The sequence below is a fragment of the Actinia tenebrosa genome, unplaced genomic scaffold (assembly GCF_029948245.1).
Source record: "Actinia tenebrosa isolate PJP-AT-01 unplaced genomic scaffold, QUT_ActTen_1.0 PGA_scaffold17__23_contigs__length_9995812, whole genome shotgun sequence".
NCBI lineage: Eukaryota > Metazoa > Cnidaria > Anthozoa > Actiniaria > Actiniidae > Actinia > Actinia tenebrosa.
The window spans coordinates 5,133,422-5,146,930 of record NW_028292577.1 but is presented as its reverse complement, the minus strand read 5'-3'; the positions used below and the strand labels follow the sequence as shown (position 1 = coordinate 5,146,930).

Sequence of the window (13,509 nt, the reverse complement as noted above, 5' to 3'; positions counted from 1 at the left end):
TATTTAAAATTTTCGGCATGGGATTAAATTTTTCATTCTACTTTGTAACACAAATTCTCGAAAGGATAACTGATTCTACAATTTCTTTGTCATTCAAACAATTTGTATAGTATAAATCACATTTTCTTCGAACGAAAACAAATTTTGTACATATTTTTCACTCACCTATAGAAGACATATAGCTTGTCAGTAATTGTCAGTAATTCCTCTTATACTTCTACCACCAGAGCTTTATAAAAGTCGTGATAGATATATATTGATTGGAAAAGAAAATTCTAGATTCAGAATGACGGAATACTCGCATGCATACCATTCACGTAATCTTTAATCAATTGTCATCTTATGGTAATTATAGTATTTAGTGTGGGTCGAATGATCTGGTTGAATGAGTTAGCCGTGCCCTGACTTAGATCAGCCCAGAGGTTGTTTCAGGGTTTGATCTGTGACTTAGCCGTACCCTGAATTAGATCAGCCCAGAGGTTGTTTCAGGGTTCAATCTGTTAGTTAGCCGTGCCCTGCCTTACAGTAGATCAACCCAGACGTTGTTTCAGGCTTCTAACATTAAAAGTGATACATACTCTGTTATAAGATTATGATATATATATATATATATATATATATTTCAAAATTATAGGAAATCTCGTACCCAGAGCCTTGATTATTTGTTACTACGCATGCTCGACGAAATAAATTGGCTCTGGAATACTCCAGTATTTCCTACCTTGTGACTGGTTCTCTAGAAATCAAAGTAAGTAACAATTTTTCCGATTCCAAACACAAATATTTCCTCGAGTATGCGCAGTAAGAAATAAAGGCTCTTACAAGATAGAATTATAGGCATTTTGTAGTATACAGTACACAGCAACGAGCCAGCGATTTTTACCCACAACTACCGACTTTGCTCTTTAGCTCTGTCAACACGGCTATGAAAATGCTTAACAGCATTTGATGTAATCGTCAACGTTTGTTGACAATATGATTAAATGACTCTATAAGTACTCGTAAATGACGTATATAAAGTGAATTCGGATATATTAAATTCTCAAGTATAAGAACTTAGATCTTAAGAACCTTTTAGGCTAAGATTTTCCATTTAGACCCCCTTCAATTAAGAACCTGTTTTAGTTTAGTTTATTTGTCACAATATAAACATATACATTTTATAAAACTTGAGACATACAAATTTTGTGACTGGCGAAGAAAACAGAACTTTCGTCCCAATTGATATTCCCTCTCCCTACAATTTACATACAGTAAAAACATGATTATCATTGAGATTGACGAGGAAAAAACAATAATGAAAAGAAAATGAGGTTCATAGGATCATAGGAGGTTGATGGACCAAAATTTATCAAAATTCAAATTTAAAAGATTTTAAGGTGGTAAGTAATGTATGCTAAGATTTCAAAGCAGGTTCTTATTTTATCAAATAGAGTCAAAATTAAAAAAATATAAATCAAAGAAAATATAAGATCCACAAAGATTTTACACACACAGTAAGCTGTAAATTACATACAGTATAGCTTCAAAGTGCGTATAGGGTTTGTTATTTGCTTACATTGCCCTATTTCACTATGACGTCACTGCTTGTTTATGTGGGGGATAGAATCGCCAAATCCAATAGAAAATTCAACAAAATTAGCTCCTTAGCGAAACAGTTTAATCTAAAATGCTGGTTTTCACATATTATATGTGTTAATATAGACTAAAAATATTCTGAGCGTTTGCTGGCTATTCTACTTCTCTTCGTTGATTGATACGGGTTTTAGAACAATTTTCGGTGCATTTGCGTTGATTTGACCCCCTCCAACGACCATGATCCTTTGTGTTTAAACAATAGATTGTTTTGATGTGACGTCATAGTGAAATAGGACAATTGCAGTCATTTTAGGCTAACTTGGAAAAAACTATTGATGGTTTTTACGGCGGCCATGTTGGAGGAACTTAACAAAAGAATTATCAATGAATTCTTTTGTTATATCCTCCAACATGGCCGCCGTGTCTTTTGTTATTTAATTCTCTTGGGAATGGTTGAAAACCATCAATACATATTAGGTTCATACGCGGGTTTTTTGCCGTATCACACTTTACATGCTAATAATGTCTGCTAATATTCCAATGAGATATGCGGAGCAGACCTAAGGAAATCCTATATTTTAGTTAGCTTTAGTAACCGTAAATATCTTAAAATTACAATCAGGATTAACACTATCAATTATTTTTTGTGTTGGTCTCTAAGTTAATCAATGAAAAGAGCTAGACGTTTTGACCGCCATTTACCAATCAGGGCCATAACCAGAACTTTTACGAGGAGGGTGCACATCGAATAAAATCGGATCATTGATCGTTTTTTTTATTACCAACTCAGTGGCGTAACTAGGGATCTTGCAGGGAGGTGCACAGGCAATAATTTGCAGAACCAAAAAGAAAAAAAAGGTAACCAAAAGAAAGCAGAACCCCCTCCCCCAAAAAAGGAAGTGGATGAGCGGGCCTTAAGCTTTTATGGGGGGGGGGGGGGGTGCATGTGCACCCTGTGCTGCCCCCTGGTTACGGCGCTACCAATGGCCTTCATCAGTAAAAACATGCCTTAGTAATCATTTCAACAGTTATCTGAACTCTATAAGGTACTCGGGGTACGCCTGACCATCATAAAAGACTACAAAGATACTGGGGTTTGAAGTACTGTCTACGACTGTGTCGTAGGTGTCACTCGGTGAAACTAGGTTCTTTGGTGGAGGTACTTTCATGGATGAATCACCTTTGGTATAATTTCCTGTTAGTACTCGTGCTAGATACATGTACCGAGAACCTTTAGCATCGGCTGGTGAGTAGGTTGGTCTGGCTGAATATTCGGCATTGACTGCAAAATACACTCCATTCCCATAAAAGGTTGCTGAAATTTAAATAGTAAAAAATCAAATGTAATTTTATAGTGTAATGTAATAGTGAGCAATAAAATTGGAGTGGAGTGGAGTGGAGTGGAGTGGAGTGGAGTGGAGTGGAGTGGAGTGGAGTGGAGTGCAGTGGAGTGGAGTGGAGTGGAGTGGAGTGGAGTGGAGTGGAGTGGAGTGGAGTGGAGTGGAGTGGAGTGGAGTGGAGTGGAGTGGAGTGGAGTGGAGTGGAGTGCAGTGGAGTGCAGTGGAGTGCAGTGGAGTGCAGTGCAGTGGAGTGGAGTGGAGTGCAGTGGAGTGGAGTGGAGTGGAGTGCAGTGGAGTGGAGTGGAGTGGAGTGGAGTGGAGTGGAGTGGAGTGGAGTGGAGTGGAGTGGAGTGGAGTGGAGTGCAGTGGAGTGGAGTGGAAATAAAATGGGTGAGATTACAAGATACTAACCATTTTTACCGCAGTAACTTCGGTTGAACCCATTTTTATTAATACTTTCACAGCTATCGGCTGCCGTACCATGGAACAGCTGCCTCTTGTTGCTTCCAGTTTTTTCATCCATTTTCTGTTTCCTTATCGAATATATCTTGTATTGCTCCGGATTCTGAACTCGACTTATTTTGATGATGCTGTTAGGGCATGATTGACTAAACCGACTTTGAACTTGAAGATATTCAGGACAAGAAGGATCTAGGTCAACCAAATGAACAGCGTTTTCTACTCCTGATTTGCTTTTTGGCTGTTTATCCCAATGTTCTGGTACACTAATCCTACCTGTGACGACAGAAATGATAGCTTCGTTATATAGAGGTTATTACACTGCTAGTCGTGTATTACAGCTGGATAATTTTATGAGTGAAAGCGGCCGTATTCTTTCGAGCAAGAAGAAATACAGCTTCACGAGGACACGTCTTTTTCAATGTTTACAACACGTTTTTGTTTGTGAATGTGTATATATCTTAAAAAGAAAATTACACATTGGCTTGAAGATATAAACTTAATCTTCTCGTGTTGAAAAATATTTCACCACTCGAAGATAAAATTCATATCTTCGCGCCACCGTGTAATATCCTCTTGGTAATGTTGAAGTGTGGGCGCCATGGAGAGACGGCAGCAAATACAAAGGCAGCACCTTTTTCTCAGTTACATCTTAAAGACCCTGAGTGTTGGTCCAACTAGAGTAGCCCGATGCTCATTCAAACCTAAGGAGGATTGGCAAAGTTGAACTAGATGCAACTTTGATCGCCATACTCTTTTACTTTACATAAATTTATTATATTAACGCACTTACCAAGTGTTAGATCTCTTCTTTTGATATTTGTGTGACTTTCAACCCCTTCTGCAGTTAATTTTTCTATCATGGCGGCAAAGTCAATAGTTATTTCTTCTCCATTTTCCTCAAATGTAACGTACTGATCTTTGCTCACAAAAGCTGTTTCTATTTTAGCATTTGCCTCTATAGAATATGGTATGAAGTCATCACCCGTTTCATATTCCCATTGGACATCCTTTGCAATATTTTCAGCTTTTGTGCGTTCATGCTTGGCTACCACAATCTTGTGCAGCATGTCGTGAATAGCTGTCGAGGCTTTCAAAACGTCCTCCGAGAGACCTTCTATGGTGATGATGCAGTTTTCTTTTTCTACGTTGATCCTGCAGTCTAACTGTCGCTCAAGGACGCCGATCTCATTCATGTGGACTTCATCAATGTCCAAAATGGCTTCCTTTTCGTCAATTTTTTGAAGTATGCATTTTTCGCCCATGATGTCATTTATTGCCTTCACTGCATCCTTGAGGTTTTCGTGGCTTCCACTATACACTTTGAGAAACAACTCTGAACAGCCGACCACGTCTTTTGGTTTTTTCTTTTTGAGTTTACTTCTAAGAACTGTCACACCACTCTTTGCCATCTGCCAAAAGGAATTTGCTGAATAACGATATTTTTTCAAAGCAGCGACAAAATCGTCAATCATCACTTCTTGGAACACAACAATTCGAATCAGCTGCAATGACTTTGGTTGAGTTTTTGAAAACGTTTTGGCAGCCGACAACATGAAGTCTGCACAGTCTTTCGAAGACAGACCAAGGCTGCCAGTCCCCAAAGCCGGGAAGGAGATACTGTTTAACTCCTGTTTCTCAGCTCTTTTCAAACAAGTTACAAGATGTTGAGAGAACCTCTTCGGCTTTTTGCTATCCGTTGAGCAAATGACCAAGTTTCCAACTTTTAAATTTTCTGTAGGGAAAATTACGCATTGACCATGGCGAATGGGAAGTTTGTGGTGCATGTCAAGTCTGGTCCCAATAATTGTTTGTGCATCAGAATTCATAATTGCGGCCCAAGTCGGTCCTTCATTTTCAAAATCAAGTAATGGATTTGAGAACATCCCAATGGCATTTGTCTTCTCGTGGGTAATATCTCCTTTTTCGAGCTGAACGGTCATCTTGCCCATTTTCATCTCAAACAATTTTGGCTTTCTGTTCTTCTCTGCTGAAGGTGCTGGAATGGATGGAACAGATTTCGTTTCTGGATGGTCGACCTTTGAAATTCTGTTTCGTGCTGAATCGCCAGCAATATTTTCACGAACAGGACGCGGCCTCCTTTGTGCTAATTCATCTTGAAAGCAATTTACCGTTTGTGGGTCACCATGATATACTACGAATCTGACTTCTTTTACATGGCTGGGTTGACATTTGTGGCTGTAACAGACAAAAGTATAATTGATACATTAATTAGATAATCGTACTTTCTTGTAACTTCGCTCAAATCAGATAAGAGTTGAATTTCTCTTTTAAATCAATCTGTACATGTTAAACTAGTTAAACATTATGAATAGCTACTATTACGCATAGGTGAATCCAGGGGGCGGATTGGGTTGCTATCCTTTACTCCCCTCTAGAGTCAAAAAATAGAAAGAATAAAGAATATAATAAAACCTAAAAAGGACGCAAATCAAACAACCACCCTCCTTGAAACCGTTCTGGATCCTCCATTGTTACGTACCTGAACTTGATCACTTCGTCGAAGGATATTTTTGCCACTACATCTCGCGGAAAACCAAGCACGCCAGTTCCAATGGCGGGAATGCTAATAGAACTTGCCCTTCGGTTCTCGGCTTCTTTCAAACATTTTTCAAGAAGTACACACAAAACCTGCAATAAATGTCAGCGGCGATGAATTAACAAGAGGTTAACTAACTTAATGCAAAGAGCTATGTGGTAAGTGAGTTAACCAAGGACTACCTGGGTGTATAAGATGACTCCTACAATCATACTCTTCTTTACGCTAAATAAGGATAGGTCTAGCACTGACTGGTCGTTTTTGTTAGTAAAGTTACGTCTTTTATTGGGAGAGGGAGAGGCCTGGGGTGCACAGTATATATTTTAAAATAGAATTGTAGCCCTTCCCCTCTCCCTCAGTAAGAATTTGATGACCTTCCTATTACGTAAACAAGGCAGGAACGTAGCCAGACCGAATTGTTTACCGGGGCAAACGACCAAGGGAACTGTTACGACCCTGCAAGGAACTAGCTTTCATCAAAATAACAAGTTTGACCCTCCAAGAAAGTTCAAATTTTTAGTGATGACTCTTCCTATGAAGCCTCAGCCTTCCTCCTAATAAAACACATGCCGCAACTTCTATTTAAATATTTTAACCTTTTTGGAAGTTGTTCAATTTTTATGAATGTGAGAAAGAATTACGTATACTGTGCATACACTTACCTTTTGTCCACTTCCATTTTTCCACTCGCCACAAACTGCATGAAAAACATGTTTGCAGTTTAAATTCCCTGGCGGGGTGACACCAATATCTCCAACGTGAACGGGAGCGATTGCATTGCAGGATCTCTGAAGCTCTGGGCCCGCAGCATTACTGAATGCTTTAGCACAATTATTATTTTGAAGATTCAGTTGTTCACCAGCTGTGTTGACAAGTACATCACTCTAAGTTAAGAAAACGAGGAAGAGAGGCCATGAGAATGGATTACTACTGAAACACGTACAATCGGTAAGAAACTTAAGGATAGGTTACATATAGCGACTTCATTGAATTTGGAATCTGACATAAATGGTGCGTTTTATCTTAGTAAACGAACTGAAAAGGGTAACTCGTAAATGAAGAATTTCTTATCGATGTCCTGAATCAATCTCTGGGCTGATTAAGTCAGGGTACAGCTAACTCACAGATTGAACCCTGAAACAACCTCTGGGCTGATCTAAGTCAGGGCATGGCTAACTCACAGATTGAACCCTGAAACAACCTCTGGGCTGATCTAAATCAGGGCATGGTTAACTCACAGATCACACCCTGAAACAACCTCTGGGCTGATCAAAGTCGGGGTACAGCTAATTCACAGAATTAGAATTCAGCTTGTTAGGTTTTTGTGAAGGGAGGAAAATTGGAGAACCCAGAGAAAACCCCTGGAATCAAGGGAAAGACCCAACTAGCTCTACTCACATTTGGTGCCAAGTTCAGGGATCGAATCCGAGATATATCGCAGAGACGAGAGGAGAGTATACGACCGCTACGCCACCCTTAAACCCTCGAACCTAAATCAATTCTCGGGCGGCCTTCGGTTTGAAGGAGAACTAGCTATAACTTTGGGATAATTCATGCTTCTTAAATTAAAAAGTTTTGACTTTACTTACATTTTCTTGAGAAATGTCTCCAACCTTTACAGAAATGGATATTCCTTGCAGAGTCAAGAATGCTGAATTGTTCGAAACGGGCGGCGTCGGAGTGGGAACTGTTAAGTTTTCCGTCTTTTCTGGCTCAGAGTTAGATTTAGGTGTAAGGCTCCACTCGGTATTCTCATCTTCATCGCCAAATACTCTATTAATTTCATTTTCAAACGCGTTTACCGTCGGATCGTCGTTATTCGTGAAGCGAACATCTGATAGCTTGCAATGCGGATGACGTTGAAAGAAGTCAATTACCGATTGAATGATCTTCTTTGCACACACGATAACTGGGACACCATAGATTCCTGAGCTAACAGCTGGTATTGCTATAGATTGGTAGTCTTTAGCAAGCAAAAGGCTGTTCTGGATTGCTGAATACAGTAGTTTCTCTTCATTTGTTGTTTGTCCTTGTGCATGTCGTTGGCTAGCAGCTCTACTCCAGCGAGGACCGACGGCGTGAACGATTCGTTTGCAAGGTAGTTTACCAGAATCTGTGTCAATAGCCTCACCTGTTGGAAGACTCCCATTTTCCTTAATATATTCATCACATTCTTGCTGTATTTGCCGCCCACCAACTCGCACTATTGCTCCAGCAAGGCCTCCACTATGTTGTAGCTGCTCATTAGCTGCATTGACTATAACATCCGCAGGATGCTTTGTGAGATCGTCTTTACAAACTGAAAGAGTCTTTCCTTGAGGAGTCGTTTTACTACATATGACGTTTAAGTCTTCAGGCGGAATGGAAGTTCCTTGAGATGTAAGCTCATCCTGACCTTCCATCACCTCAATTGTGCAACTGTGGTCCTTCTCGACCATTTTGATTTGGTTTGAGCCCTGATTTGACTTGAAGAACTTTGCCATTCCAGGTTTCTCGACTATCACCTCCTGATGGCAGATTCGTTTTACGTAGGCCAACAACTTTTGTTTCCCATTTTTGATTCCATATTGATTCCCAAAAATTTCGATTTTCATCTCCTTGTAGTTAGGTTCTATTCTTACGAATGATTCCTTTAATCCTTCCTTGACTTTCTTCACTTTATCTTTCCAAACGTTGAATAGAAATTTCAAGTCACCCAGTGAAATGTCTACAGAATCGTACAAAATTGTGTATTTATCTAAGTGCTCCTTCACAATCTCACTGCACTTCATAACGTCTTGTTCAACACCACTTACCCATAGAGTTGCATGGGTTTTATCGAGCAAGATGTGAACAACAAACTCATCCTGTTGTTTAGCAATAAGATCTTTCCAATTGCGTTTTTTGACCACTTGCATGCTTTCATCTTTAAGCCTTATAGGTTTTTCCTGTGAAAATGAGTGAATAAGTTTGACAGCCTTTCTACAGTGGTCGCTGTTCACAGCATAAACCGTTCCTACTTTTTCACCTTTTTGTTTATCATTTACCATTAACACTGCTTGTAGGTTTTCCTCTTTCAAGGCATTCCTCACGTACTCTTTTCCCTTATCGGAACAAAACACTTCCAAGACTCGCTCCGATAACACCACAATTTCCTTGTCTACCTTTGTAAGAAACCTCAAGACTTCGGCTGTTACTTCTTGAATCTTATTTTGAGGACAATCTATGATCACTTTACCATTCTCATCATCAATGTTTATGCAAGTGTATTTATATGACTCTTGAAGATGATCCACAAGATTAGATATCTTGATCACAGCCAGTTGTGCACTGCTTAGGTCAGGCTCTATATGTGTAACTACAGAATCTTTAAGGCGCCTTTCCTCTGTCACCTCTTCAATGAACATCCCAATTTCCTTTACGACATTTAGAGTGAATTGCTTCTTGCCAACAATTTTAACAGCAAGCCGTGGTGGATCCAAAGACAAATCAAACTTTCTTGAGTCACTCTTGTCGATTTTCTTTTGCAGGCCCTCTGCAACTTCCTCGAACGAATTACTTTCCACTGTAAAAGTTTTGTGCTCAAAGTCTGCCAAAAAGTTTAGTACGTTTGCGACCCTATTCCCTTCTACAGTTGCTATTTCGTTACTCACTGCGGATTTCCTTTGCGCGATCAATACCGACGTTTCATTCGGTAGCAACTGCAATTCAAGTGAATTCTCATCCAAGACAGTTTGCAGGTCCTTTTCATGATATGCTTTGATGTAAGTCATAATTTCTGGATGGACGTCGATCTTCTTGGTACAAAGTTCTTGTTCCAGGAATGCGTAATAGGGCTCAATCTTTAATTCTTCGCCGTCTAGGATGTGAACTTTATTTGCCAGTTTTTCTAAAGCTGCGAAAATTTTAAAGTAAATAAAATTTAAAAGAAATATTTTAACAATTATTCGCCGAAGGCGAAGTGAAAAATTGGGGAATAATAACCGAAACAGAGTTGAGGTTATCATTCCCGATAATAACTGAGCCTGAGGTGAATAATTGTTTTAGTATAAATACACAGGTGATTCTTTCAAAAAAAAAAAAAAAAAAAAAAAAAAAAAAAAAAAAGAAGATAAAAGACACACTTAACATTAGGTAACAGCAACAAAGCAGCTGGCAGCAATTTTGGATTATCGCTGGAGGTGATTATCGTGTGATAATCTAAGTTTCTCGACCAAGCAGCGCGCGAGATTTTAAAATAATCACCTGTGTATTTATACTAAAATGCATTATTGCAATGGCATTATTATTCCAGAAAAACGTCTTGCAAACAAAATGATATTTGATTTCGATTCGACTGGATTCCTTTCAATGTTGGCAATCTATCAGGACTTTCTGTAATTTCTCAGTATAACCTTTAGCTTAACATCATGGAGGGTAAATAGTCCATATTTTTTTACCTGAATAGTTCTTGAAGTGTATCCATGCTCTTCCTAAGTCTTTTTCTAGATCTATTTTGGATGGTTCTTCACCACAACCGTTCCTTGGATTTTCAAAATAGAACTTGAGTGCGTCTGCTGTTGTCACTGTCGACAAGCCAGTAACAAGAACACAAGTACAATAAGGGACACGCTCCAGCGTGAGCTTGCAGCCTTCCAGCCCTTTCTTGTCGTTAATCAAAGTTTGTACGAGGGTTTCGAAATCTATCAACGTAAAAAGGAAAAATAAATTTAATATCTATATACTGACGACATTAAGCGAAGGTAGTGTGCTGGGCAACACGTGAAATTCCTTTCTGCATGTGATAACATGCAAATAATAGGCATTCTTATTCTTTTTACTTCCTTCCTTCCTTCCTTCCATCTTTCCTTCCTTCCTTCCTTCCTGTTCTTTCCATTCTTTCCTTCCTTCCATCTTTCCTTCCTTCCTTCCTTCCTGTTCTTTCCATTCTTTCCTTCCTTCCATCTTTCCTTCCTTCCTTCCTTCCTTCCTTCCTTCCTTCCCTCCCTCCCTCCCTCCCTCCTTCCTTCCTTCCTTCCTTCCCTTCCTTCCTTTCTGAGATAGTCCTTGCTAGGCGCAGTTTATCGGCTGTTTTCTCATAGGATTTTAGTGATTTATCAGTATTTAATTATATTTTTAAATTAATATTTTTTCTTTCTTCCTGTTCTTTTCATTCCTTTCTATTTACTTTAAAAAAATATGCTCTAAAATTATATGTTTGATGATGCTCAGTGATGTTAACCCAATAATATTTACACTTTGTGAATGTCAATAATTTTCACAAACTTGGACGGTTTCGATATCCGTAAGCCACTTTCAAGGACCGCCAGGTTTGATTGGCTGCTTTGTCAATTCATTCTTACATGCGTTCTAATTGGTCTAAAATTAATTACTAGTCGGCGCTGTAAACACGAATTTCTCACACCGAGAAAAAGAACTGTTTATATGAAAATTATTTTATTGAGTGTAGGGCTTTTAATAATAATAATAATAATAATAATAATAATAATAATAATAATGATAATAATAATAATAATAATAATGATAATAATAATGATAATAATGATAATAATAATAATAATAATAATAATAATAATGGTAATAATAATAATAATAATAATGATAATGATAATAACAATGATGATGATGGTTTTATAGCACCTTTTCCTAAAGTCCAAAAGCGCTTTACAAGCATATTAATGTTATCTATAAATATATATATATATATATATATATTGATATTATTTTTACCTTGCTGTTCCGTAAATGTTACAAGAGCATTGCCATTATTGTTACAGACGAAAACATCTTTTACAATCGCATTATCCGTCAAGGACTGAATATAGGCTGTGACTTTCTCCTTTGATATTGATGGTTTAAGCCCTTTTAGTTGAACTTTACAAGGATCAAAAGAAGGTGATTTATTGTGGAGCTGGCGGCTTTCAAGCTGACCTAATGAGATAAACGGAGAATGAACAAATGTACAAATAAACTGGACAATTAATCAATTAATTATACAGCTTCTCATTAATCCCATATAGATAACTGTCCAATTATTTTCTTAATTGGACAGGTCTTGTTGATATGGGATTAATTAGGCAGCTATATAATTAATAGGTAATGGGATTTCATGCTCCCCAATCAAGAAATAATTAGACTCGAAAAATTCCTCTGACTGCCAATTGGACTCGGCCTACGGCCTCATCCAATTTTGTCAGTCCTCGGAATTTTCCTCGTCCAATTATTTCTTAATTGGACAGCATGGAGTCCTATTACATATAATAAGCAACAACTGAAGAAGCAAATGACTGAACGACTACCAACTGTCTCATTCAGTAGTGATTTTTTTTTTTTTGCCCCAAAAATAAGAAATACTAAGGTGCATGCGTAGTGTTAAATTTTCAAAATATGTTTCTACGCGTTCTTTAGGAATGGCATTTTGGTTCCAGCGACTTTACTTCTTACGTAGCACTTTTTTTTATTGACTAACGGTGAAAATACTTTTTTTAAATATGGGTGACGGTATACTTGTGAATATTTGTGAAGCCGGAAATAGAACGATTACTGACACTCATCTTTCTGGTGGAACTAGTAAGACTGGTAAAACTAGTAAATCTGGTAAAACGTATTAAAAAAGGTCTAGATACTGAAACTGTCACAACACGCCGAAGACATTTAACCGGGGATTTCCCTCTGCTGAAAGCAAAGAAAGAAAAAAAAATGCTAATATGATTCTATTTTCAAACTACGTACTTCATCTATCGAAGTCAAAAGCTTCGAAAATCCAAAAGAACAATTTTCTTTTCTTAATTCAGCAAGTGCTATTAATAAAGATGCGCTCTTCAATTCCACCGTGTTTTTCCGAAAGATATACGTAGATAACCAAGTTGAGTGGTCTTACTTTCGTGTTTGTCCAGAGCCATCAATCATTTGGCTTTTAAACGACGAAAAGAAGCCAAGCTGAAATCTTTATAAGCTCGATATTTCTCTAATTTCTCTCATGTGTTAGATTTTTATACTGTATAATTTCACCGTGTTTTTCCGAAATAAATACGTAGGCAACCAAGTTGAGCAGTCTTACCTTCATGTTTGTCCAGAGTCATCATTTGGCTTTCAAACGACGAAAAGAAGTCAAACTAAAATCTTTATAAGCTCGATATTTATCTAATAGGAACCACTAGGAGTAAATTTGATGCTTGAGTTGAAGACCTATAAATAACTAATTTTGCTCTTGACGCGATCAAAACACAGTATAAAGATCACGAACCGGAGCCGAAAAATGCCTTATGAGCGCATTTTGAATTCTCAGAAATTGTGTCATCATGGTCCGGGGACTCCCCGGCCCGATGGCGACGTTCGATTTTTAAATTTAACCGAAGACACTAATTTATAACCTTTTAAGAGGCCGCACGTCTCTGTTTTTGGGTCAAACATGAGTTATGCAGATTACGTCGGCTACACGACGAGACATCTACACCAACGCATCGATGAGCATAAACTAAAGACATCATCAATCGGTAAAAATATTATCCTTTTAAGAAAAATCCAATTACACTAACACAAATTTAGGATAGTCGGTAGTGATTTTCATATCGGGGGGTATCAGTTGTGCAT

General features: G+C 38.1%; 1 protein-coding gene across 1 annotated transcript; it reads right to left on the bottom strand.

The window, feature by feature from the left end:
* Window positions 1-1,116: 1,116 nt before the first annotated feature.
* Window positions 1,117-13,332, bottom strand: LOC116308709 (protein mono-ADP-ribosyltransferase PARP14). Its single transcript, XM_089031588.1, has 9 exons — window positions 12,977-13,332; window positions 11,647-11,847; window positions 10,356-10,598; window positions 7,527-9,811; window positions 6,600-6,821; window positions 5,881-6,029; window positions 4,171-5,576; window positions 3,330-3,653; window positions 1,117-2,893 (listed from the first exon to the last, which is right to left on the bottom strand). Exons 1-9 carry the CDS (start codon window positions 12,999-13,001, stop codon window positions 2,607-2,609), a joined length of 5,142 nt encoding a protein of 1,713 aa, XP_088887714.1. The 5' UTR covers window positions 13,002-13,332; the 3' UTR covers window positions 1,117-2,606.
* Between the last annotated feature and the right edge of the window lie 177 nt (window positions 13,333-13,509).